Source organism: Channa argus, chromosome 14, assembly GCF_033026475.1.
Source record: "Channa argus isolate prfri chromosome 14, Channa argus male v1.0, whole genome shotgun sequence".
Lineage (NCBI taxonomy): Eukaryota > Metazoa > Chordata > Actinopteri > Anabantiformes > Channidae > Channa > Channa argus.
In genome coordinates this window covers 10581590-10609036 of record NC_090210.1, presented here as the reverse complement: position 1 = coordinate 10609036, position 27447 = coordinate 10581590, and the positions used below count along the sequence as shown (strand labels likewise).

Sequence of the window (27447 nt, the reverse complement as noted above, 5' to 3'; positions counted from 1 at the left end):
TTATGCACTGTGTTTCTCTTTCTTTCCCATCATCATTTATAACTATCATTTCTACTTAAATTTTTTTGCTCGGATTTTATTTATTCTCATCATTCCATTATTTTGTTTCTCACTGTCCACTTATGTTATTATTACTTCTCCTTTTTTGGTCCTATTTTCCTTCCTCTTTGTCTCCTTTCTTTCCCTCTGGCAGGGGTGTTGTACGTGTGGATGTGAACCTGCAGGATGTGGACATTGACCAGTGTTCCAACAGTGGCTGGTTTGCTGGGACTCACCGCTGTAATCTCACCAGTATGGAAGTGAGTTTGCTCTAAAGCTTCACCCTAAATTACTCTGATTCTACATTAGCTGTCATTTTGTTATGTGGTGCACAGTTGTCATACTCAGTCTTTTCAACACATCCTTAACCATCCACTCAATCATGTGATCAAGGCGAAAGGATTCCTGAAACACAGCTATAAGAATAATGCACAATAATAAAGATGTGTTAAAATATTTGGAAAACTGTTTTGCTGCACATCATTTCCTTGATGCATGTGTAGTGAATTCCAACAGCTTTGCATCAATGCGATGTGGAACGTTTACTCCATGTGTACTAACCTTTGTGGTCACAGCCAGTCACTGTTGAGCATGACTTAAAAAGATGAAAAACTAATTAGCCTAGATGTGTTTCAGACTTTCCCAATCAGTAAAATAACAAAGACTAGACAAAGATGAGTCTTTTTAAATGTATTCATTTCAGCAGATGCAACTACGAAAGGGTGTCTTAAAAAGATGACATTTAAGTGTCTGGAACATAGCAATCTATTAACATAACAGTCGTACCAATTGTACAGGTGGTGCTTTTCAATAGAGACACTCCAGGAGTTGGGGGGGTTGATTACAGACCCTTGTTTTCCTGCTGTAATGTACCTGTAAAGTCTTTCTTGTGGGTTGAGAGCATCAGCTAATCGACCAGCACTGAGAGAATAAAGCTGTTCACTCAGCCACAGGGTATGAGGCTGAAAATCCATAGACTGAAGTCTATTGTCACACTAATTGCTTACAAAAATATACTAACACACTCACACTGACAATGTTGACATGCTGAGGTTTAATTGGTATACTGCTTTTGAAGGTAACTGCATGTTAGCATGCTAATCTTCATTAATTCACACTAAACACAATGGCAATCAAGATGTGATTAGTGTGAATGTATTTGGTCATAAATCAAAATGTTATACAAATTGATATTGTGGTCGGATGGTGCCACTATAGACAGAAGATCAGGAGAATGAAATTAATACAAACGATCATGAAAGTCTGTTCCAAATGGCACAGTATTCCATTCAATAGTTGTCATATTTCATTAAAGTCAACTTCAGGGGCATAATAACTTCAACCATGGGCATCATGAAATTCTACAGCAATCTAACAATAGTTGTTAAGACATTTACCTAAAATAAGTGTTAAAGGAAAAGTCAGAGATCAGTAATCCATCAGTATACTTCATCTACTGTGGACTATCTGTAAACCATCCAGGTATTGCTCAACTATTTTCACCAGGACCAAAATGATGGACTGACACAATGACATTTTCATTGAGTCAAAACGCTAACCCTTGTTATCATCACAGAGCAAAATATCTAACAGGATAAAACTCTAGACAGTGGACTAGACAGTGGACAATGTATGTGTACTTTAGTTAGTGTGTTGCAGGACCCATGTCTGTGATGATGTGCGCTGGTGATTGTGTGATATGTATTGATGTGTGTGTGCGTCTTCTCCATGGTAGTGTTTTTACCTTTGTGTCTGCAGTGAGGGAGCTGACAGAAGCTTTACATCATGTTTTGTCACTTTCCAAGATGATGAAGAGACAGAAAGAAAGGAGAGTTCTATATTTATGTCTGTTAGAGCTTCTGTGTGTGTGTGTGTGTGTGTGTGTGTGTCTGTGTGTGTCTGTCAGTGTGTGGGCTCGCCTGTGTGTTCACCACCTCACTTCTGTCAGTGCCAATGTATTAGTTTTATGTGATATATTGCAGGAAGCATCTCTGACTCCGGCAGGGGAGAGTAGCTGCTCAGGCTTGCATGGCATGTCGCTGGCCATATGATGTATAATAAATGCAGTGTAATGGATTGCAGCAAGATGTGAATAATTGACCATGCTCTTTGTCTGTGCGCCTCGCCCCTCTCGGTCCGTCATTTTGGTCAGGAAACTACAGTACAGGAGGAGGCGTGAGAGGTTTCCACATTCATCTTCATCTGTTGTGTGTGTCGTTATAAGCAATTCTGCTGTTGAGAGAAATCTGAATGGTGCTGCTGATCCTGCTGCAGTTCTGTTCATATCTGTATTGGCTGCAAGTGCAGATGGTGTGTGTGGTATCTTTCTATTATCTCCGTGGTGGGCAGTGGCAGCCTTTTAGTTACCATGGCCATTCCAACCTGTCTACCTCTCATCACTTATTCTCTGAAATACTTTTGTACTCTTCTACTTTTTTTGCAAACACTTCCTTATGCAATGTATTTAAAATCAGACTTCAACATTATGTGGGGACATTCTCAGAGGATCATTACAGAACTTACGACTCAATAATCTCCTTCTCTGATGATTTTCCTTCCTGCATTATATTTGGCCAAGCACTAGTCAATGATTCAGTGCCATCTTAAATCAAGAGTGTTATGTGTCTCTTGCCATTTCAAACTAGAATTAAAATACTATTAAGATGGTATAAAACAGCAGAGCATGAGAATTTTATCTACATTCATTACAAAGAGGATTTGTTAGAGGGGATGAATATTGATTGTGAAACTTTGTGGATTTGTACTATTGTCATCCATCTTGTGCTTACGGTAGATAATAATTTAATGTAGTAATGAAATCAATAATAGAGTTATTTCTTGGAGTATCATTTTAGACATATTACTAATGTCAACTCTGTTTAGATTCAGTCTCTCACGGGGCATTTCCAAAGGAGCTTCAACATATTTGTATTGGGTTCTTTATAATATTTGCATTAGAGGGGGCGGCTGTAGCTTTGCTTGGTAAGGCAGTCGTTCACAGTCCACAGGGTCAGTGGTTTGATCCCCGGCAGCTATATGTAGAAGTGTCTCTGGCAACTGAACCCCTAACAGCCCATTCCCATTCTCAGCTGTGCAGTGCCAGTCCAAGCCCAGTAGAAATTGGGGAGGGTTGCGTCAGGAAGGGAATCCAGTAAAAACTGTGCCAAATCAACATCCGGGCAATGATCTGCTGTGGAGACCCTGAACTCACGGGATAAACCGAAAAGACCAAAAAATAATATTAATAAAAAATAATAATATTTGCATTAGAAGAAACACAATACAACAACAAGATAGCAGCCATGCTCACAGTATTACTATAGCATCCTGTATAACACTAACATGCTTATTTTGCACAGGCACAACATTAAATTCATTTTGCTAATTGGCACCAAACACAAACTGCAGACAAGGTTACTGGAAGAAACCTGAAGGTCTGTACCAGAGAAATGCATCCAATAGTGTTGGATGAACCAAATCGGTGGACTGACAGGCAAATGATGTACTTAAACCACATTTAATGCCAAAAACAAGCAAAAATGCTTCCATCATCTCTGACCTAGAAGGGTGTGGAAAGACACCAAAGCCGACAGTTTGCTGATGGTGTCTGAGATTCTGTAATATCTCCAGACTGTCTGTTAAATTGCTGTTACATAAATAGAAGGTGAGAGTCATATCACACTTATATGGGTGATAGAGAATTGACACAGCCTTACAAAGGTAAGAGAATCTTCAGCAAATATTAACAACAAGCACCACAGCGTATATTACTTTCTACTAAACTAGCAGAAGTACAAGCAGTTTCATGGAATAAATTAGTTTGAATATGTTTGATATATAATTTAAACAACCTCTTGGTGTATTTGTGTATAAAATCTAGACCTGAAATATTGGATATGAAATGTTCCATGTTATGTATTTTTGTGTTTTGTTTCTCTCTCTCAGTACTCCTTTTATTTCTTTTTCCAGCTTGTTCCCTCCTAATGTAATCAATTGCTTATTGCCACTGTTCAGCCAAACCAGTACACATACTATGGTGTTGTTCTTTTGGGACTTTACCTCAATTTTCTTGTTCAAATCAAAGTATGAAAATAGTGCTGGAAAAAGCTTCGAGAAATAAGCATCTCAGCACACTACACACCTGCAATGGCACTTGAAGTAAAAACTTTACTTAAAAGGTAAGAAAGTTTATTGTAAGATGTAATAAATTAGTGTTCATTTCTAAATCTTCCTAAATATATATATATATATAGAGAGAGAGAGAGAGATTTTTTAGAAATAGGCTGCATAAAGTTAACATAAAGCTCACTGGTTTTTCAATCAAGTGCAAACAAACTCAGAGGGTCTGTCTCAGAGAGAAGGATATGAGCTAGTCCCAAGTAATGTGACAGAGTTTGAAGAGTATTACATTATTATTTCCTTCTCGTTGTTACTGTGATGTAAGGGTTCAGTCAGTTTGTTGCTGAACAATTTTTCTATTAACACAGCAATTTTTTTCCACACTGTTCTGAAAAACAGAATAGACCGTTCTTATGGAGATGGGATAGTACCTGAGGAGTTTAAGACTACACATTCAAATGTTAAAAACTTGGGCTCAATGAGTAAAAAGGCATTAAACCAAATTAGCTGGTTTCCATTAGGAATGTGCACAAACACCAATGGAGCCCTTTAGCCATCAAATAGGGTTTAAATTAGCTTTATATGGTTGACCATCATTCTGCTTCTTCTTCTTCTTCTTGGTCTTTTCTTCTGGTCTGCCCAGATACAGCAAGGCTGTGGAGGAAGGTACAATGTGTCACCATGAACCAAATACAACACTTCATGCATTATGGATCGTCAGTCGTAGGGGAAGCATCTTACATAAGGAGCCACTGCTTATATAATTAGACGAGGACTTGAGAATGATGAGTGTGGGTGATTTGTGACCAGATGCATCTGAGTAGGTTTTTGTGGTTCTTGGTGTGTATTCCTCTCTATTCTAAGGAGATATCACTATGTATGGTATGTTTGAATATACGTGTGTTTTTCTGTGTGTGTGTGTGTTTTCTCTGCCTGGACCTGTAAAACGTGCCACTGGAGATTAAGGGCTTCAAAGTCAGAGCTCTGTTGACAAATGGAAACTGTTAGGACTTCCGGGAGGGTAACCCCTTCTGTCCCTCCTCTCACTTTCTCTTCTCTATCAGCTACACTTTTCCCTTTCCTGCTGTTTTCTAAATGGTTTCTTTCCATGGCTCTTCACACGCTCCCGAATGTCTGTCATCCTCTTCTGTGGCCATCGCCCCCTCCTCATTGCTCATGCACTCTCTTGTTGTACCTTTTCTAACACCCTCACTCCTTATCCGTGACTCAATTTTCTTGAAACCAATTAACTCCTCTGAGGAGAGACAAGACAGAAATTATCCCTCCATCTGTCAACATGTCATTCTCTGCCAGCCTAACACATTAAATCTTCATAAGGAATCAAAATTAGGACATTTTTTTCACCTTCTTCTGCTGCTTTTAATGTTGCAGCAACATCCTCCTTAGCATATATTGGTGAGGATATACATCTAATTTACTATTCACCCAATCTCATAAAGCCTGGCTCTACAGTTCCAGGCTTTATGTGATCAGAAAAGGAACATAAATATGAATATTTTGTCCTATTTACTGTGTCTTTTTTACAGTTTCTGGCACCATTGCATGAAAGAAAAGGATTTAGGGTTTAGAGGTCAGCATAGATACACAGCGGAATAAGAGATACGTTAGCAGTAAAGGATATTTAGGTCTTAGGAATATCTTTGGTTTGGGGTTTCTTCTAAAGTATGTCATTCTGTCAGGGAAGTAGACATTCAGAAGAACATTTTTTATCTCTAGCAGGTAGAAAAAGTTGACTTAAGGAGCAGAGGAGACAGAAAATAACCTTTTCTGCTCTGTCTTTCCTTGTTTTGCTCTCCTCTTTCTGTTTTGTTCTGCCAGAGGCTCTCCATCTTTCCTCAGGGGAGTTTGAAGCTCTACAGCTAAAGCCAGGCTGAAGTGTTCAGACTTAAAGAGTGCATCTATAAACCAGTTGGCAATGCATGTGTGCAAGTTTAAGATTTTTTTCTTCATCATCAAAGTAAGCATTGGTATGGGTATTCCAAGATGTGTTTACAAGAAAAACATAGATCCACTCATAACGGAATAATTTTTTTGCAGGACTCAGTGCACTTAGAGAAATCTTTAGATTTCACGCTGTTAATTAGCAATCACAAAATGTTCTTTTTTTCAGCAGTAGCATTGCACATGGACCTGGATGTACAGGAGCACTGGGACGAGCTACACAGATCCAAAGATATACCGCACCTCTTAGTTTTACAGAGGAACACATTTATGCGTCCTAAATTACCTGACTACTGGTGCTGAGATCTGCGCAAACAAATTGGTTGGTGGTACAGTGCATTCAACTTTGCTTTTGCAAAACTTTTATTTAGAGTCACTGGCAGCCACAGTTATTGATTTTAAATGCAAACTTGACACAGAGATGTGTATTTTTGCCCAGAAGGAGATATTAGAATTGTATAATAGGCATAATTCTACAATTTTTTTATGTTTTGACTGTGTGAATCATAAAAAGTTATTTTATAGGTTATATAATAGAGGGGTTCCAAAATTATTTTTTAGAATTTTGGCTTTTTGGTATGCCCACCACTCCATGTATGTGAAATGGAGTAACTTGGGGTTGTCTCCCTTCAGTTTTTTATGTCCCTTTCTTTTTATATGAACGATTTGTTCAATTTTTTGATTGGCTGTGGGGCAGGATGTAGGGTTCGTGACTCTATCATCATTGATCATTTGCAGACATTTTGGTGATTGTTTTTGTCCATTTAGTGCTGATCTTCAACAGTTGCTAAGGGTTTGCTCTCAATATGGCTCAGACATTGATGTTAATGCAATGAAGAGTAGCATCATGATTTCAGGGGTAGGGATGATAGGACACTATAATTTCCTGACTTTGTTCTGTCGAGTACTATCCTTAAAGTATGTAACAAAGTTAAATATTTAGGGCATTATACTGTATAAGAGAATATCTGTCTCATGACAGGGATATATACACTATATAGTGCCAAAAGTATTCGCTCATTTGCCTTTAGACCCATATGAACTTTAGTGACATCCCATTCTTAATCCATAGGGTTTAATATGACGTCGGCCCACCCTTTGCAGCCATAACAGCTTCAACTCTTCTGAGAAGGCTTTCCACGAGGTTTAGGAGTGTGTTTATGAAATACATAACACACAGTGCTTGCAGTCTTCGCTCTAATTCATCCCAAAGGTGTTCTATCAGGTTGAGGTCAGGACTCTGTGCAGGCCAGTCAAGTTGTTCCACACCATACTCACTCATCCATGTCTTTATGGACCTTGCTTTGTGCACCTGAATTAATTTATTTGGATGAGTGAGCGAATACTTTTGGCAATATAGTGTATCTATATATCTATATTTATATCTATCTATCTATCTATCTATCTATCTATCTATCTATCTATCTATATATCTATGTTAGTCTTATGTTAGTTGTATATGTTAGTGTACCTACCTGCTTTGCTGTATTGCAGAATCTCATGTACAGATGTGTAGGCTATTAATCTCTGTAAACAGCATAATGGTTATTGACGAACTTCACACTAAACTCGGTCAGGTTCTTAGCTCAAATGTGGAACCATTGGTGTTTTAGCATATGTAAATGTGCCAAACCAAAGTCAACTCAGGAATGGATTAAAAACATAAAGGTGATTTTTTTACCACGTTTCCCAGTCTCCAGCGTTAAATATCATTAAAAACCCATAAATAGATTTGAAGAAGGCTGCACATCCAAATAATCTGGTAGATTTCGAAGATTTATGAAGAATGAGCTAAAATTACACTGCGCAGTTACTTTATACAACTGTATTCAACAACACTTTGTCTGAGATTGGCTCTAGGTAACATACTGTATATATCACAGCATGAACTGATATGTACTGTACTGCACCACAGCTCAGCCTTGTTAACTGGAATGATCCTACATGAGTGGTTTCATTCAAAATGGCCTCACACATGCAGCACATTTTCTAACACATAATCTTTCCTTACCACTTAAGTGTTTATCAAATAAAACCTAAAATAAAATAGTAAGCCCTGCTCAATACTGATGCACTGAAAATAAACACCTGACAATAATAAAAAAGGAAATCTTTTCATTCTTTAATAAAACTTTCAGTAGACAGACTTCTCTGGTGTGCAGCACTGTACTGCACCATGGTCCCTGAGAATAACTCAAACTTTCCAGATTTCAAACTTACTGAAGTTTAACAATAACAGCAATAAATTCAGTTGTCATTATGTTTTAATGGTAAAATTCTATATTCATTACAGTTTGTATAAGTCATTACAGTTTGTCCTGAGAAACCAGCAGGCTAACTTTCGGATCTACTTGCTATAGGGTTTGTACAGACCAATTTTATCATCTCACATTGAAATAAGGGCATTTTCAACAAAATATATTTTTTTCCTAATTATTTTTTATTATTTTTTAAATAATGATTATTAGATAATAATAATTTTAACACGTTAAAGTTAAAAATGTTATAACAAGACCCAGGATTTTTCCACAGGAGACCAGGATTCGAACCTATTGACATTTTGTTCCCTTTATTGTATGGAAAGCGAAATATATCAATAAATGCCTCTTTCTTGTCATAGATATTGTCTTATATGACCATTAGCTGTTTCTTAGTAATGAAATGTAACCTTCTTGCCCAATCTGTGGGGTTTTCTTGCTATAATTGTCCTCTATGTTGATGAAAATTTTTCAAAGTCATCAACGGGGTTATATAGAGGTATACTACTTTAAAGTGATAGCGGTGTGAAATGAAAGGCAGGTATCAATTCGCTTTATGAGAAGAGTAGGATCCAGTGTTTTTGGACTTAATCCTTTTCCTCCCAGAGGGGGTGAAAAGGATTAAAGAAAGTCACAACAAGGACACAAAAAGCTCTCTACAAAATTCCCTATTTCTGGCTACACATTGAGCTCCCCCTTCCCAGGTCATTTGTTTTGCTGTTCCAGTGTTTCTTTTGCTCATTGTCCATTTAAGTACAGGTTTTAGGATGTGATCTGTGTCCACTGGAAACACATGCTTCAGCCATCACTATCATCTTCCTTTATTTTACAAATAATAGTTTTTGCTTTTTTTAAAAAAAAAAAAAAAGGATCACTGATGTCAGACGTGGTAGAAGTACACAAGTTCAATACTCAAGTGCAAGTGTTTGCCTAAAAAGTGCTCTATTACAACTAGAAATACTGTTTAAAGTCTTAACTCAAGTTGAAATATAAAAGTACATGCTTAAACACTTACCTAAAGTACTCCACTAAGAACTTTCAGTGTAAATTTAAAATCACTTAAATGTAACCATATGTCATTATTGAAAAAACACAATATATAGAAAAATATTTTAATAGGATGTTAGGTAACAGTATTTTCTGGCAAGTCTGTGTCAAGCGCACTTCTTTATCTTTAGTTAGGCTGTTGATGCATAGCATGATGTGTGGAAGAAGAACAGAAGGACAATGATGCACATAGAAGGGAGAGGAAGATGAGACGGCGAAGCAGGGATAAGGGGTGACAGCAGAGAGGGACAGTCGTCAGGGAGGATTCATCATCCACAGAGAAATACCATTCACTTTCTAATCTGTTGCCTGCAGCTCAGCGGCTGCCACAGAAAAATGTAAGAGCCTGTCAAGTCGGCAGCAGCAGTTGGATCTTAATTGAGTAAGGCCTCCCAGTCGAGTCCACACAGGGAGCTGGGGACCAGCCACCCAGATGTCTGTGTGGGAAAACTGAGGGTTCATCTCATAAGACTTAAACTGCCAAATGAGACTTGAAATTCCCTCCTAAGGCTGCATAGCCAATCAGTGGGAATATTTAAGGTTTAACTAATGTGAATCTAAATCACAGCTGAGACTTTCTGAATTTACAGTCCCCTAATCTCAGTTCCCTCAGTTAACTTCCTAATATGTGGCCCCCTCGGAGACCATATCTACCAGTCAATAACCAGCTACATCTTGGTTTTAGCCACAAAAATTGATGAAGAAATTGCAGACAAACTTAAGTCCAGGGTGTTTTCTCTTTAAACATTCAGTGTTTCAGTGGCTGGTGGTCTTGTGAAAGAGCAGCAGACAGCTCCCCCACCCAGAGGACAGAGTAATTGTAATGCTTTTAGGGTTTAATGCTTTCAGTGTATTTATAGATCTCTTAGGGACAGAGGGTGCTCTCTCTCTCTTTCTCTCTCTCTCTCTCGCTCTCTCTCTCTCACTCTTTTACTGTCTGCCTCTTTTTCTCTCTTGCCAACTCCGATCTTGGTATCGTGTTCACACCTTTTTTTTAATCAAATTGCACAGTGGGAAAACTGAAACATAAGGGGCCTTGATGTTAAAGTTAGATAATTTATTTTTGTGTTTAGGGCGCTTCAGTCTGTAGAGAAATTGTTTACATTTGCATGACAAAAGCAATTGATATCCTAATGTAGTATTTTGCTGACAGTTGTGTATAAGCTTTTATTCTGTACTTGTTAGATTTACAGGCCCTAGCTGAGTTATAAAAGGCTGTTTTTCCATTGATTTGTCAATATTTGTATAATTTAGACTGGGAATTTGGTACAACTGCTCATGGTAAGCTGTGTAAAACCTTTTTCCAGTGGGAGCTGGAAAAACACAAGATGATGTCACGGTCGCTGGGCCAAGTGCATCATGGGTAATGTAGGCAGCAGGTTCTGAGAAAAAAGACGAATATATGGAATAGCAAATTAATTTAGAATATAATCTGATAAAACATTGTTAGTAATCAGCAAGCAGTTAGGACAGACACAGAATCAGCCAAACAAACTAGAAAAACAGTTAAATTGAAGAAGAGGTTAATTAGAAGAAAATTGCAATGAACTATGACAAGAGTCCAGTGCTGTGTAGACTAAAATGGAACTGGAAACAGGAGGTGTAGGAGGTGTAACAGAGTACTGTGTTTTTGTAATGAAGAGAAAGACAGGGAGCGAAGTTAGTGGAGGAACAGAATGAACAAACCTGACAAACAACTAAAACAGGTGAACAAATGCAGAAGGCCCTTAAAAATGTTGTAGCTTTGGCAGTTTAAATGCAGCCACTCACTATTTTGTCAATTACAAATGTAATTTGGATTACAAATTTCATATACATTTTGGGTTAGATGGCTTGTTAGCTGTTAACTTTATGGGTGTTCTCTCCAGCCTGACTAACACTGTGCTGGATTGTGCTGGGTGCAAGCGATTTCCATTCCATTTAAATTCGGCACACAAAATGGCACATGCTGCTTGTGCCATCATGAATCCTCGGCAAATTGTAGCAAGTAAAAAACCAAAATACAACAACTCATTGCTGGAAGAACAGCAGAAGAAAAACGATAAACAGATAAACGTAACCTGGATATTATAACATGGCAGGATAACACTGAATCTAAATATGAGGTATTCAAATAGAAATATTCTATTGAGCTTCACATTTCTTGAAAATTTTGTGGAATCAAGTAGGCTAATATAACATCACAATTGAAACATCTGTTTTCTTTATAATATTTAATATAATCCCTTCATGTAACCGCTTGTGAAGACATGTTACAAAAGGACCACTACCAAAACTTTTCTCAACTTATCATCTGTTGTTTTTTCAGCAAATGAAGATCAGCATCATATAGTTAGTTCATTTTATTGTTCTCCTGCTTTGCTCAGGAATTAAATTATTGCTTTTGATGACTGTTTAACCGATGACAGTTTGATGGGATCTTTGTACAGTGCTAGTACATTTGTGAGAAACATTAATAGAAAATCGTGAAAGAGAAAGTACCTTAAAATGGAGACAGCTATGGATAAGACTGGCACAGCATTGTAAAAAAATATTACCTGTTCTCAGCTGTAATTCCTGCATCTTTTGTGTTGACTGAAAAGGACAGTGGTGGGATGGATATGTCACTCTTCATTCTACTGGTTAGAGTAACCTGAAAAATACAAAAGCACTCTCTCTGAAACAGAAATTGGTCAACATGAACACAATATTAGGCAAAAAAAAAAGTCAAAAGAAATGGCATTTCCAATTGATCTTCAGAATTGTTTTTCTTCTGTTATTTGTTTAGGAAAAATAGATGGGAGCAAAACAATAAATAAGCACTGCATTGATGCATACATTATATCAAACAGACTATATCTGTTTGAAGGGTTTTGCTAAAGTATTCTGGGCTATCTTTTTTAAAGTGGCATTTTAGTTAGAGAATGCTAGTAATAACCTCTATAAAGCCTGAGAAACTGCATGGGCCAGATATTGGCTATGTAAAACAATATCCTTTTACCAGGTAGCACTGCTTAAAGAGGAATCTTTTGCACTTTCTTTGACTGACAATGCAACCTTGAACGCTGCCAGTGCAGTGCAATAAAAGAGTGCAATTAAAAGTCCCCACTGAATCAAAGGTAAGGTGCAATTATAAAATACTTTCTCACTTTCAGCCTGTGGCCTGATGAAGGTGATCCATCAACCTAAGGTATGTCAAACGACCGTTTCATAGCCCTTTTACTGAGGAAAAACGAGACTGGCCTTCCCACTGTTGAACTCCTCTTAAAAAGTGCTGGAAAAAGCAGCCCTTGTGATGGATGACATATGGAGTAGTGTTCACATAAGGGAGTTACATGAACTTTGTTGTTTGTGTTATGTTCACAGAGTCTTTAACCAGTTCAAATAGATTAATGGACACAGAGAATGTAAAAAAAAAATACATATAATATGTGAATATTAAAACCAAATTTGTTCACTTATTTATTTTGCACTGTGCTCTGAAAAACACTTCAGAAAAAAAAGACAACAGTTTTCACTGTAATAAAAGAGACACATTCAATAAATCTACAATTCCAATGCACAGACACAAATAAAGATCTAAAATAAGCATCATATTTCATCCTTGCCCACCTCAGATTCCCTGGGTATATCTTATGTTAAGGAGAATCCACTTCCTTTGGAGTGAAAACATGCTGGTGTTGTATGTTTTTGGATTACAGTTTACTGACATAAGAATTGGAAGGATTTTCAACTATTGATGCAAAAAAAATAATTATTTTTTTTGTTGGTTGTTTTGGTAGTTTCTTAATTTGTCGAATTTGCAGACTTATTACTGGGCCCTCTCGGGACAATATGAGTCCTAATGATGTGATGATACCTTGACTTTTCCACCATGAGTAACTGTACTCTGCATTTTGTGCAGTTTTTTTTTTTTTACAGTTGGACTTGGTTAAGGTTAGGGATGGATGCAGTTCAGTATGTGTAGCAGTTCTCCATGGGCCACCGGGTCAGGGGTTTGACCCCTGCTTCCTCCTAACTACATAGTGAAGTGTCCTTGGGAAAGATTCTGAACTCTAAGTTGGTCCGGGTGGATTAGAAGAGCATCTTGCATGGCAGATGCTGCCGTCAGTGTGTCATAATGTAAGGCATCACTGTAAAGCACTTGGGATAAAAGTGCAAAATATGCAAACTAATTACTATTTATGAAATGACTCAGGTCAGGCCTAATAGGGACAGTCATTTCACATACAAGTGTTTCCCAAACTTTAAACAAAACTATGAACTTTCTCTACCCTTATCCAAACTATGTTTTTTGTGAAAATTAATCACACAGGATTTTTAATTTGAACTTGGGTCTGGGGTATGACAGTGCATTGTACACCCGTTATACAACCCAACCACCTCCTTGCAAATTGCTTTTGGTTAGCAAACGTTAGCACTTCATTCATGACTACTCTGTATTGTTTATTATATTATAATTATAAATGAAAATGAACAGATTGGTCTACTGGGGAAAAGCAAGGCATTCTGAATTTAAGAAAAGAGGGAAAATCAATGAGAGGCATCACGCAAACATTAGGCAAAGCCAATACAGCAACTTGTAATGTCCTAAAAAAAAAAAAAAAAGGTGTATACATATAGTCCAAGTCAGCAACAACAGCTGATGACAGAAACTTTGTTAGAGGTTTGAAAAACCCATTGACATGACCAACAAGCTCCAAAGAGCAGAGATGAGGATAAACCTTGTAAGCAATAACCCACAGGTCTACCACAACATCCAAATGTCTCATCAGCACTAAACATCAGAAAGAAATTAAAAGAAAGAAAGTTATTAGTCTTGAAGGGTTCCATATGCTACTGTAATCTACATTATTGTGCTAGTAGGTTCTTCTACAATAAAAAATAAATATAAATAATAAATATTACCTAGACTTGGATAAAAGGTCCCTCTTATATGTACTGTTGCTTTGTGGGTAATAATGGTATTCAGAATCAATTTCTTATTAACACTGGCTTCACCATAGTCGTATGTGAATGTAGCGCATTTCGAGGACATTTAATCTTTCTTATGAAGGTTGCTTCTGATATTTATCCAAGTAAAAGCCATTATGCTGGGATTTCTTACAAATGAAAGAATGGGAAATAAGAGTTGGAAGGATTTTCAACTATTGATGCAAAAAAGTTCTGTTTTGTGTTTTCTGTGTTTGACTCAATTCAAAACAGCTTTGAAGATTCCCATGTAACGCAGCTCATATTTCAGATTAGTACCTAAAACATCAGTCGATCAATACCTCATGAGTAAAATGCAAAGAACAAGAGGTGAGATCTCCACAGTGAGAAGCTACATTCTTTTCTTCTAAAAACAGTGTATCATAACTCCCAGGCCAGCTCGCCTTCACTAGTGCAACATTAAAGCCAAGATTTACTGTATCTGTTTATTCTGTCAGTGATTGTTCTTCCTTCACTTCAGTTCTGACATTCCTACACTGTACACTGCACTGTTTCTACTTGATTAGAACAGTTTGCAGTATTCTTTTTTATTCTAATATATAAAGAGTAATATACATGAAGTGCAGTAATTTAGTATATTATAGCTTTTACCAATAGCCTTCCGCCTTTTGCTTTTCTTTTACTGTTTAGTTCAACTATAAACACTTAATGTGTTTTTTTTCCTACTGTAGTTTAACCTATTGCTTATGCAAAGCTAATTGTCAACTAGTACTACTAACCCATTAGTGCTAGACTATGCATAATAAATCTCTACACGAACAGAAATGTAAAAACAACAAGAGTTGTTAACTAAATGAGATATAGCACTCAGCTTGACGGGTGTTGTTGGGGGAAGTTTTTCAGCTTTTGGGGGAGCCAGACTAGCTGTTTCCCCTTGTTTCCACTCTTTACACTAAGTTAAACACCTCCAGCTTCATACACAAACATGGGAGTTGTGTCCTTTTTTCCTCTTCTAACTGCCAACACTAAGCCAAATATTCATAAATGCCAAAATGTGAAGCTCTTCCTTAAGCACAAATATTCAAGATCAGCAAAGCCAAAGACTTTAACAGAAATGGGCACTGATTCATTAAAATTGAATAGAGCCATGCTGCTCTCCAGAACCACCATCCCAGAGGAGCTATTTAACACAATATTTATAAAAGTTAATGTTAAATGCATTTCAGCTGTAATTCAGTTTAAAGATGCTCTTACATGAACAAAACCACACTTGTGCATGGATGTGTGATTGAGCATGTTTTGGCTCCAGATGGTGTGCAAGCTCACATACTGTAGCTCCCACAGTTTTCAATGCAAGCTGGTATTATGCAGGCCCGGTTAAATTCTGCAAACAACCCTTAATTCTTAATTTAGATATTAATTAGTTTCCCTGTTACTTGGCTAAACCCTGTGATTTCCCCTGACACCGGGCATGTTTGTAACTAGGGCGTCTGCTGCTTCCTGCTACAGAGGAGCATGTAAATGATGTAAGAGACTTGAAAACATGACTGAAAGTGAATGCAGTTCATGAACTGAGACCAAACAGTGCACTGGGCTTGAGAAAGAGATAATCACCATCAGGCAGTGAAATCACAGAGGAATCATAACTTAAATCACTTTCTAATATCTTTTTCTCTCTATGTCTTTCTGCTGGGGCCCTGGATAATATTCAAAGAGTAAAACACTGTATCCTATGTGTATCCTGTCTTCTGCATATCAACAATTATTTGTTGGTTAGCTGTACCAGGTATGCTAACAGTGTAAATGAATGTGTGAAAGGAACAATCAGGAAAATCACTTACTTACTTAACATCCATTATAGTTTATTTTTATTTAAGAATAATATTTTTGGGATGTCTTTATTACGAACCCTGATGCACGTTTTATTCAAATTCATTTAAATTAATTAATTTTATTTCTCTAGTTATTCAATTATAAACAAAATCTTACCATTTTAAAAGCTGGAGCTATAAAACTTACAATTCAAGCTCTACAAATCAAGCTTACACTAACATGAAAGATAATGTTTGCTTTCCTCCCACCCCTGCTTCTGCCTGCTCCTGCTCCACACAGCTATTCGCTGTGTGTATTGTCTCAGCTAATGCAGGACTTGGGAGCTTGCTGGCCATAGCAAAGTCTTCCAACATCTCATATGATCTTGAATCCTCCATGTGAGAGGAGGATTAATGTATTAGGGAGAGCTGGATAACAAACACAAAGACAGCGCCCTTCAAACCAAGAAACTTTTCTAGCTTCTGGTTTGGTTTCCACTTGACGCATAGACTTTGCATGTTGTAATTGTTATCAGGTCTCTTGACAATCTTAAAACACAGTGGAGTAAAGTTTTTACAATACACAGACTGACAATTGACCTGTAAACAGTTTGCAATACCACAATTAGCCACAGGGATAAATTGTGTGTGTGCTTGCACTGTTTCTACAGTAGACCAGAATTGCATTCACATATTGACTGACAACTATGAGCTCCCAGTCCTGACTTTGGCCTTTTCTGATTGGTTAAAAGGGCAAACCTCCCTCAAACACTTTAAACAGGAATATCAATTGCTGCCAGGCTGTTCTAGGCCGGTCTAGGTCACAAAATCCTTTCACAGCAACAAGTCACATTAATAAACAACACATATCTCATTATATTTTTGTCAGAATAAGTTGTTCCTCGGATTTTTCACTCTGCTGTATTATCATTTTACTCCTACTTGCTTTGTGATAGCAAGCACAAACAGAGCTATGCTGGCTGAGTCACCATCCATCCTGTTGTTTCACAATTGCTTATTGTTGAGTAAAATCAAAATAGGTGAACAGTTTTATTTTTAAACTCATTTCCACCTGTCTTTCACCTCTCTTCTTTGCCTTTTCCCTCCCAGTGCACGCCCATTGTCGGCCATGGATTTGTGTTGGACAAGTACAAGTGCCAGTGCAGGAGAGGATTCTACCATCCGAGCCGAGTGGCGCTCAATGGATTTAAAAGTGAGTAACAAATCCCTCTGTGATTAAAAATATATATTGCAGCTGTCACATCAAAACTTTGAATCTTCAAACACAGGATTTGAGTTTTATAAATATATAAAAAGAAAAAAAACTACATTTTAAAGTTGGCAGGCAAACATTTAATTTGAAAGTCTTGTTACGTCTTTGAATGGGTACCCTGAGGCAGTTGAGGTTATAAAACCTCAAGCTTCAGTGAAAGGATCTAAACTACTCTCATTGTGCAAATGTCTGCTGTGTTTCTATTTTGAGCTGCAGTGGGAGCCACAGGTGGCATCTGAATCACAAACCTGTTGAATTGTAAGTCAGCTTTGTAGACTGAGAACACATCTTGGGTATAATTTTAGTCGCACACAAATTGACCATTTAATAAAAATCAGCCCCATGGATACGCCTGTCAAGCTTTCAATTCTTGGTAACTTTTGAAACAGTGGGTCTTTCATACACAAGTCCACTAATTAAAATTGGTTTTGTTTTAATGTTTGCTTTCTTCATCACTTCTCTTTTTGATCAAGTTTCAACTGTTCATGGTCATGAATGTTTAGAACAATGTTCAAGACTTTTTGCCATTTTCTTTGTCTTAATTGAGCTCTGCTACTTTCAGCAACAACGTGATTTTTTAAAATTCCTTTTATGTTGAATAATGTTTTTTCGAAACTACTGTATGACTGGACACTTTTTGATTGGGTTAGGGGTTTAGTGACTATCTGACTATCACTCACACTTTTTCAATTAATTATTGTCCGACTGAATAATGGTCTAATATCCTAGTGTAGGGTAACCTTAGAGGCTACCTAGCTTTGGGCTTTTCCTCCACTTACGCTCTCCATTTACATTTTGCAGTTGTAGTATATCCTCAGTTTTACCTCCCTGCTTGTGCTTTGGATTTAAATGCCTGCATTCTGACACTTTGACTGAAAGCGCTGCAGTGTCCTCAGGCAGAAAGCTTGGCCTTGATGAGTGAGATAATCAGGCAACTGCAATGGTTTTTATCCCTGACTCCAACAATACAGCACCCTAAGGGGGGATGATATGCTAAGCTGGAGCTTTATTATGAAGCAGCGTGATGGAAAATGTAGTCAAACCACTCAATCTGTGAAGAGACTCGACTTCCAAGCCCCCATCATTAAAAATCACTGTGACTCAGACTGGGTCACAAAAGCTGATGACCCTGATTCCCCCTCCTGGAACCTGTCTGTTATTCTTCGTGCTTTCCCCTAAACCAGACCAGACTGGAAAACAGATTTAGAATCGTTCCCTAGCAACGGGCCAAAAGGACAGATATCAAAGAGGAGCAAGGATAGAGAGAGAACAACATAGCCTGCAATAACAAATGAATTATTTTGAAATGTGCAGTAGAACCTCGTGAAACATGACATTTGATTTTAATGTGAAAGTCTGGCTTATTGATAGTGAAATCAACATAATTTTGTCATCATCTAACCATTTGATGAAACAACACACAGAACCAGGTGCAGGTGGTGATCTCCACCAAATGCAAGGCTGCAGGGCATGATGGGATGTGCCAGGCTCTACTGCTGATCTGATTGGTTTGTATCCTGGTTCAACAACAAAATGTTTTATGTAAATTTGTATTTTTTAAATTGGTTGTACAAACTCTATTTTCATGTTGACACTGTGCAAAGTGTAAATAAGAAGACATTATAAAGATTTGCAAAACAGTTGAAACCTATATTTGTTTGTAAACAGAACATATATGACCTGTCAAATATGAAATCTGTACACTTTGATTTATTGTTGAAAAAATGTTTAACTCATTTTAATTTTGATGCCAGCAATGTTTCTCTAAAATGTTTGGACAGGGGTATGTTCACCACTGTGTTCCTCTTCTTGTAAAAAACACTGTTAACACGTGGGAACTGAGGAGACCAAAGGCTTTAATTATGAAAGAACAATTTTTTTTTCCCATTCTTGCTTGATGTAGGATTTCTGCTTCTCAAGAGTTCGGGTCCTCCTTTGTTATATTCTTCACCTCATAATGCATCGAACATTTTCAGTTAGTTTAGACAACAGGCAGCAAAAACCACTGATAACGAGTCAGGTGGTCCCTCGGCTTGTTAGAATGGAGGACAAGATATCCATGATTTCCATAAAGAATTTCAAATTTTGACTCGTCACACCACAAGAGAGTTTTTCAATTTACCTCAGTCTAATTTAAATTGATCTTGGGCCCCGAGAAGGCAGCCATGGATATTCTGTTTATATACAGCATGGTTGCTTCTTTGCTTTTTAGAGTTTGAACTTACATTTGTGGTGCAGGACTAACCATAGTTATGGTGTGTTCCTAAGCCCATGCAGTGCTTTCCACTTCAAAATTGTCTGAGGGCTCAAAGGTCAAAGCCATTTAGCAACCCTACACAGGATAAGCAGTTACAGATAATGGATGGATGAAGTTTACACTACTATAAATCCCAATTAATAAAATACTCTGCTGGTTGATAATGTTACTAAACCTAAAAACATTTTTTTTAAATGTTACAACCAAAATACAGTAGGTGGAAAAACAAAGTGTTACCCACTATGTTTGATTTGTAGTTAAACACCTTATTAAGTGTTTCAGCATGTAAAAACAGCCCCCCCCCCACACACACACAAAAAAAAAAAAAAAAGAACATGTGGAATTACTATGAGCATCTGGCCTTGTTCCACATAAGTGAAACTGATTCAGTAAAGTCAAATCAAAGAAGAGTTTTGCCACACAAGCAGCTAACAACATTCTGGCACCACCTAAACTCACAGTGTGGATGTGAGTGAATGCATTAATACCAGAGCAGATAAACAGAATAAACAATGAGTGAACTCTCCACAGTACTGCTTATCTTAAATCACTGGGATTTACAAGAAATAGACAGGGAAAGAGCAGATCATAAGTCATTTTGTCAGAAAATCTAAACCACTATACATCAGTGACTGCATGACCGCCTCATAAATTGTCTATATATTTCCCAGTAAATTCATACCTAACTTATCATTCTCCCAACATGTCCTGCCTCCTCTTGCAATGCTCTGCACAATGTTTGCATACTGTATGAGCTCCGAGACTGAAAGAGGAATTACATGCTTATCAAGCATCATTTTCTAGAGCAGCTGTGTGGCGTCTGTGTTGTGGAAATGGGGCTTTAAGACTACACATTGATTCAAAACCCTGCCACAGTAAAGATGTCATAGAATGATGAAATTGCATTTTTGCCATCGTGCGTTTCTTTACATGTAATTGATTAAATCCTGATTTCAAAGGTGCCAGTCATGCTAAATGCAAACACGAAACCAAATTAATCAAGGTAGAGATTTGATAAACTGCATCCAACTGTGCCAGATGTTGGTTTAACAACAATTATGCAGAGTCGACTGATAAAAGGAGCAGTGTCACAAAGTTTTATCCCCCTCTTCTTCATTATTCCTTCATCTGCTTAATTAAAGGATGTAGTCTTGTAATTATCACCCTTAGGCTTTGTGATTTATTGGACTGATGAGTTCTACTCCTTCAAATTGATTAACTGGGCATGTTGAAGCCAGTTAAATACAGTAGAATGTATAATTTCTTGTGATCTTTAATTTGCTGTGCTGTGTTCGACTTTCTAAGAATAATCTCTTTATTGTCATGATAGATGCTAAGAATCTAATGGGTGTCAATAATGTTTACGACAAGCTCTGGTCTCTGATTTGCTGAAAATGTCAACAAGCGGCTGGGGCCCGTCAAGTTGATTTAGTCGTTACTTGTTTTTTCCTAAATCCTTGGAGCCTAGAGAGCACATTATTTTTTCAGCGTGCTTATGTACCGTGCCCTTTTATTTTACAGTTTCACAACTGAAAGTTTCAGTAAATGGTTGAAATGAAGAACACAGATGAAGAGCTTTATTAAGCACGCATCAGCTACATGCTCGGACTCTACGTTTAAGTGGGCATACACACAATAGATGGAACTACAGTAACAGAGCCTTTCATAAGATGATAGTGTGACAGCTAAATAAAAATTAATTACAGTGACAATCTTTAAAAACAGTTAATCAGACTTGTGTACTGACATAAGATTTTATCTGAAGATTTCAAATGACCTTCTTACATCATAACTATTGAAGAACATGAACGAATATATGCATCGTCTGAGAATGAAATATAACTGAAGTGTCCTCACATCCTCAGGCAAGGAGCTGGGCTCTCACAGAGAGGAGAACTCTGAAGTATCAAGCAAGTGCCTGCCTTGCCGGGAGGGCTGTCCATTCTGCCGAGATGACACACCCTGTGTGGTGCAGGAGGATGGTGCTCTGCGACTCGCTGTGGCCTCCTTTCAGGGTCTGTGTATGGTGCTGGATCTGGCTAGCATGGTGGTGCTCTACCACTTCAGGAGGAACAAGGTAAGGAAGAAATGCCTCTGTGTGAAGGGGTGCTGAAGGCACAATGGCTACTTTTTATACAATGGGGAATTTCACCAATTTTTCGCCTTACTAATCAGAAGATCATTAGTCAAGTCTAGCAGGGCAGGGCTAATTTTGACCTTGACCTTGAGATAATTTTTGTTAAAAGAAAGTATTCAGAATGGAAGTCTACCTTTCCTCAACTCTGACTATTCACATATACACAGTTGGCCAGAAGAAGCACTTATGGGCTGTATCTGCAAATGTAAAAGTCATTTTTCAAACCAATTAGTATATTACATCGCATTGTCATAAAAAGCCAGTATTGAGTAGCATTATTAGCTTTGGAAGGTCCATCATTTATTGGGCTTAAACCATAGTAAGTCAGACATTCAAACATATTTAATAATCAGTTAAACGGGTTTTAAAAAACCTGTCTTTCACAAGTTCCCATGTTGAGAAGGTGCATTACAGACATGTTAGCACTGAAACAACGATCAGCACTTTTCTAGAAAAGTGTTAAATTAGATCTTTTTAAGCATGGATACCTGTACATATTTTGTTTGCCTTATTTATGCAAGATACACCAAGTATACAGTGTGCATTGGTCTGCATCAACATTGATGTCCCTTAAGTCCTCAGAGACTTTAGAAACAGGTGAACTTGGGTTAATCAGTCCCTGGATTTCACTCCAGAAGCAACCAACCATGGATCTGAGGTCTTTACCCACTTCAGCCACCTATTGGATTTCTTCTTTATCACACCTGTGATTCTGAGCCCAGTGGAGACAGCATGCTGTGAGTCCCCGATAAATAATGACTATGAGATTGCATTGAGCCCACCAGCCTTTCCTTCTACACTACTCCATCAACTCTTTGTACCTAGTGCGCTTATGCTCATTGGTTTCATCAATACAGTCTTCCCAGGACAATGTTACTTCCCAAATGATCGCCTGCTTGGTGTTTTCTGAAAGGAGGAAGTAAATTTCAGATGTCTGACTAGAACTGCTTTCAGCTGCCAGTCTATGTGGTGAATGGATTGGATCTTGACCGAGGCTTTAGATGGGGCCTCTCTCCAGGGTTCACAAAGGTGTCAAATTTGTAGCAGTGTGATGATGTTTGCTGGAACTGATGGCTGTGGTTACTGTATCAGCAACTGCCTCAGGCATCTGGTCATGGCACCAGGAATAGTGACTATCTCTAGAACTCTGGGGAAGCTGCTTAGAAGATGTTCCAGAGACCCTCTGCAACAGCAGCGATGGCAATAAGGTGAATCACTCTCACCCCAACTCTGAATCTTACCAGGACTCGGTGACAGCTACTGTATGACCAGGAATCTGTTTCAATAAGAGTATGTTTCCCAGATGTTCTGTATGGCCAAGTAATCTTTCCCTGCAATGTATAATATAAACTAAATACAAAAACAGTACAGAAAAGAGCTGTATATTCCAGGAAAATCTTCTAAAATAGCCTGGGTTGGTCAAGGTAAAAGCTACAATTTGTATTTCCAGCAGCTTGATGATCTGTCACATACTTATATTTTTAACAAGTTTAAAGACCATGAGGCCATGGCCAACCTCCCTGGATGTGGCCAGAGGAGGAAAATGGATCCCACATTAAACATAAGGGAGGTTTGTATAGTGAAAAACAGTCCAGTCAAATTACATGTTGCTTTGTGAATGAAAGTGGACTCCATTCAGGAAACCTTGGGAAGAGCCGGCTTTTGAAAGAGTAGCATAAAAACCTGACTGGAGTTTGCTACAGTGGTGTTGACAATCCACAGTGCTTCGGGAAAAATGTCCTGTGGACAGATTAGAGATTTTTGGCAAGTCACTATTCTCTGCATTAAGAAAAAGTGAAGCTTTCAAAGGAAAGTCCACCATCCCCCCCTGAGCAAAATTAAGGGGTTCCTTTGGCAACTCTAGTACCACATCCTGAATCTGTGCAGGGCACAATGAATTCAAAAGCTTACCAAGGTGTCCTGGAGAGAAGCTGTGTCAGACAAATCTGTCTGAGTCACAGCAGGGTAATAATCCAAATTATGCATTGAAAATCTCCAAAACTGATAAGAAGAAATAACTAAAAAGCATACAAGTCTTATTACGAGCTTTTAAAGTGCTTGACTGCAGAATGTGCTGCAAAATATTAGGTAATATAGATCCCAGTGTCTTTGCCCATGCTATTCTACATACAAAATATTACTAAATATAACACGGAAAATCAAAAGCAACATGTCTGTTTTGTGACTTTTCCTTTTAGCAAATGCTTTTATCGAAAGTCACTTACAAATGAGAAACACACACAAATATATGCACACAAATGGTGAAGTTAAGGTGCTGGCCTGGTCCACCAGGAGCAACTTGGGCTTCAGTGTCTTTTTTAAGGACACATTGACACACTGTCAGTTTCAGCTTATTCCAGAAGTAAATGTTGACTTTTATTTAAATCTCAGCGCCTATGCAAAATACCTGCAACATTTTGAAATAGAAGTCAAAACACCAGGTCCCAAGGGGGTTTTGAAAATCACAATGCTTGGTAATTGTTAAAGGCCCAGATAATAAAGAAAAATCTAAATTCAACTTATATCGTTAAAGTATTTTATTGCAGGATTTGACGAGAGAAAAAGAAGGTACACCTAGGTAGTTGCCCCACTGATAAAGAGGCTTATTTCATAAAGATTTTGTAATTTTAAAGGGTGAGTATGAGTTTTACATTGCATTGATTTCAGTGTGTAACTCGTGTCTGTTTAACATCTTTTGCTCATCATTGTACTTCATATATACTTCTATTTCAGGCGACATGTTTTACAGAGAACATCTTTATTTATTTGAGCCAAACAAAAGACATTGCAGTTGATTTTAATATCCATTATATTTATTTATTATCTATAGGCTTATCAAACACATTTTCCATAAGCCCACTCTGAACCCTCACAGATTTACAGAAAATGTGTTGGATATTGCACACTCTGTGAAAGTGAAATAAATATGAGATCCTTGTGGTGTAGGATAATTACAACCAGTCTGCAGGCAAAGCAGAGTTGAATCTTTTCTGGTGTGCTATTTATAGACATTTCTGTTGTTGCCTCAGAATCTCCCACATTTATTCGGTTCACAAAAATTGTCCCTAGAGCCCTTTGAATTTACATAAGAGACACAAAAAAATCTTCCAAGAGGTAAAGTGGGTAATTAAATCCAACGCAGAAATGGGCTGTCATCATTCATATTCTTCTTGCAGGGGAAGGCAAAACATAAAAAAAATATATATTCAACTGCTTATTGTGTTTGTTTTCCCTGAAAGAGGTAGTGATATATTATTTGCTTTTGTCTGCAATAGAGAAAATGTTAAGCTTCTTCTCACAATACTAACTTTAAATAGCGATGTCACATAGCCCTCTGTATATGTTGAGGTATATTACACCACATAAACAAATCACACTGTGTCTATCAGTAATTGCCTGATGGTTTGTCTGCTGCTTCTCTTTCCTCATTAACAGAGTATTCGCACATCTGGTCTCATTCTGCTGGAAGCCATCTTGTTCGGGGCTTTACTCCTGTACTTCCCAGTAAGTTTCTCTTCTTATCTTACATGACACCCAAACAAGCTATAATCCCTGAGTGTTGGTAGTGAGAAGTGCGGTTTAATACCACAGGCCATCCAAATTGTGAGTGTCAGGGAAAAAAAGAACAACTGCTGTGTCTGTTGACATCCAAACAAATTTACAGTACTTTGCTTTAAAACGGAAGCCAGAATCCAGCCTTTGTCAATCAAGTTCTGAATCAATCAAGGCCTGAACAAGTTTTGCATGAGTAAAAGGTACAATTTGCTAAGGTGATGAGTAGCCTCATCTCAAACTCTTCATCCTAGCAGCTCATTGTGGCTTATAGGAACTGATGTGCTGATGAATTTGTAATCACTAAGCACTGACTCTGTCACTTTACACTGTCTTGTTCTTGCCACCTTATGTTGTGTGCTCTGCTTGCACTGCTTAAATGTTCAGTGCATCGACAATGGCCCCAGAGCAGCTAAACTCATCCCTGCTCTGTGCTACTTGTATACGTGTGGGTTGACAATGAGGTTCTCTTAAGGCTTGAGCTTACTGTTAATCCCCTGAGCATGGGAAGGCGGTGGGAATCCAGCGTGGGAATGGCAGACTCCCCTACTGACAATGGCTTTGTAGAAAAAAACGCAGACTATAAGAAGTATTAGAAAATAGGGTTTAGTGAAATGCGAGAAAATCAAACTTTTACAAGGAGAGTGAAGCCAATATTTTTGTTCAAAAACACATTACTCTTCCCTGTGTTTATAATGGAATCCATTCCTGTGCAAACAGGATAATGAATCCTACTTACTACTTTTTCAGTTCTATTTACGCTCTGTTATAGTACTCCACTTCTCATCATTATCTGGACAATAAAACAGAGATGGACATCACAGTTGGTGTTCATGTACAGTAAGAGTGTGCCTGTTTGTGTGTGGCTTTGCCAGCATTTGTGTTGTCTCTAGGTGTTAGCGGGTCCATGTGGGTGGGTGCCAGTGTGCATTGTATTGGTGTGTATTTACACTTGTGCACACATCCCACAGTGCACCTGGAGTGCTGCGTCAAAAGCCCATCTTTAGCAGGAAAACAGAAGGAAGAAACCTGTGTGCCATGTAACGGGCGGATCTGATGTAACCGGGGAATTCGCTCCCTTCAAATACTTGCACAGACTGCAAACACTCACACCACAAAGTCTGATGGCTGGATGTTAGCCATAAAAAAATAAAAAAATAAATCAGTTGAGAAGAAAGAGATTCAGAGCGCTTGGCTGTTCTTATTCAAAAGTTACTGGAGTGTTATCAAAAGGGAGATATTTGCATTAGAATGGAAAGCCTGGTAGTTTTGCTGAAGCGGATAAAGAGCTGCAGGCATTGTAGCCTTATCCTTATGTGACCACACCTTGAATATATTTCTGCTGTGACACTCAAAATGGATTTGATTTTTCTCCCATCCATCTAGCCAGCCAGTCTGCCTTTCTCCTATTCACCCCAAGGATAACTCAAGTACCAAAAATACATCCCCCAAAATATCCTGCCACTTTCTTACATACACTCACATACACTCAAGGACCTTTTTCCCTCTCTTGCGCGGCTTTTTCCTTTTTTGCATTTCTTAGCACCTTCCCTGCTCCTCTCTCCCCCTCCCACGTGTTTTCCTTTCATTACCCCCATGCATGTTCTCTCTCCGTCTCACCTTTGTGTCTGTCTCCCCTCCTGCAGTCTTAACGATTGTTGCTGCTGCTGTTTCTTTTTTCCTGCCGCCACAAGCCTCCTTAGCTAAGCTTGGCACAGTTGTGCTGCTCTGGTGCTCAATGCATTTTTAAACACGCCATCAAGTTCTAGCACAACTTGTTTTAAAAATACATCTGCTGATTAATTGATGGAGGAGGCATGGAAGGTTGGATGCAAACCAGGAGGGCCACCTTTTCTTCTGGGTGATAAAAAAGTCAGTTTTTATCATGCAGTCCCCTATGATTTTGTAGTCCACATGGGTACCACTGCAGAAAGAGGGAGACCGTGTTTGTCTGTCTCTGTGTATGTTGGTATGTGTGTAACAGCAGGATAGAGGACGGATTATGAATGCGTTTAAGAAGATTTATAGCTTTGCATTTCCCTTTGAATGTGTGGATGTGCATGGATTTGCTGCATTTATCT

The 27447-nt window shown here is 38.1% G+C and overlaps 1 protein-coding gene across 1 annotated transcript in view; it reads left to right on the top strand.

Moving 5' to 3' along the window:
- The window catches only part of gpr158b (G protein-coupled receptor 158b), a 60241-nt gene that overhangs the window by 6860 nt on the left and 25934 nt on the right, over positions 1–27447 (top strand). Inside the window, exons 2-5 of the mRNA XM_067474928.1 lie at positions 194–299; positions 17258–17360; positions 21543–21754; positions 25250–25318. Coding sequence (XP_067331029.1) covers positions 194–299; positions 17258–17360; positions 21543–21754; positions 25250–25318 — 490 coding nt within the window. The remainder of the gene's footprint in view (positions 1–193; positions 300–17257; positions 17361–21542; positions 21755–25249; positions 25319–27447) is intronic.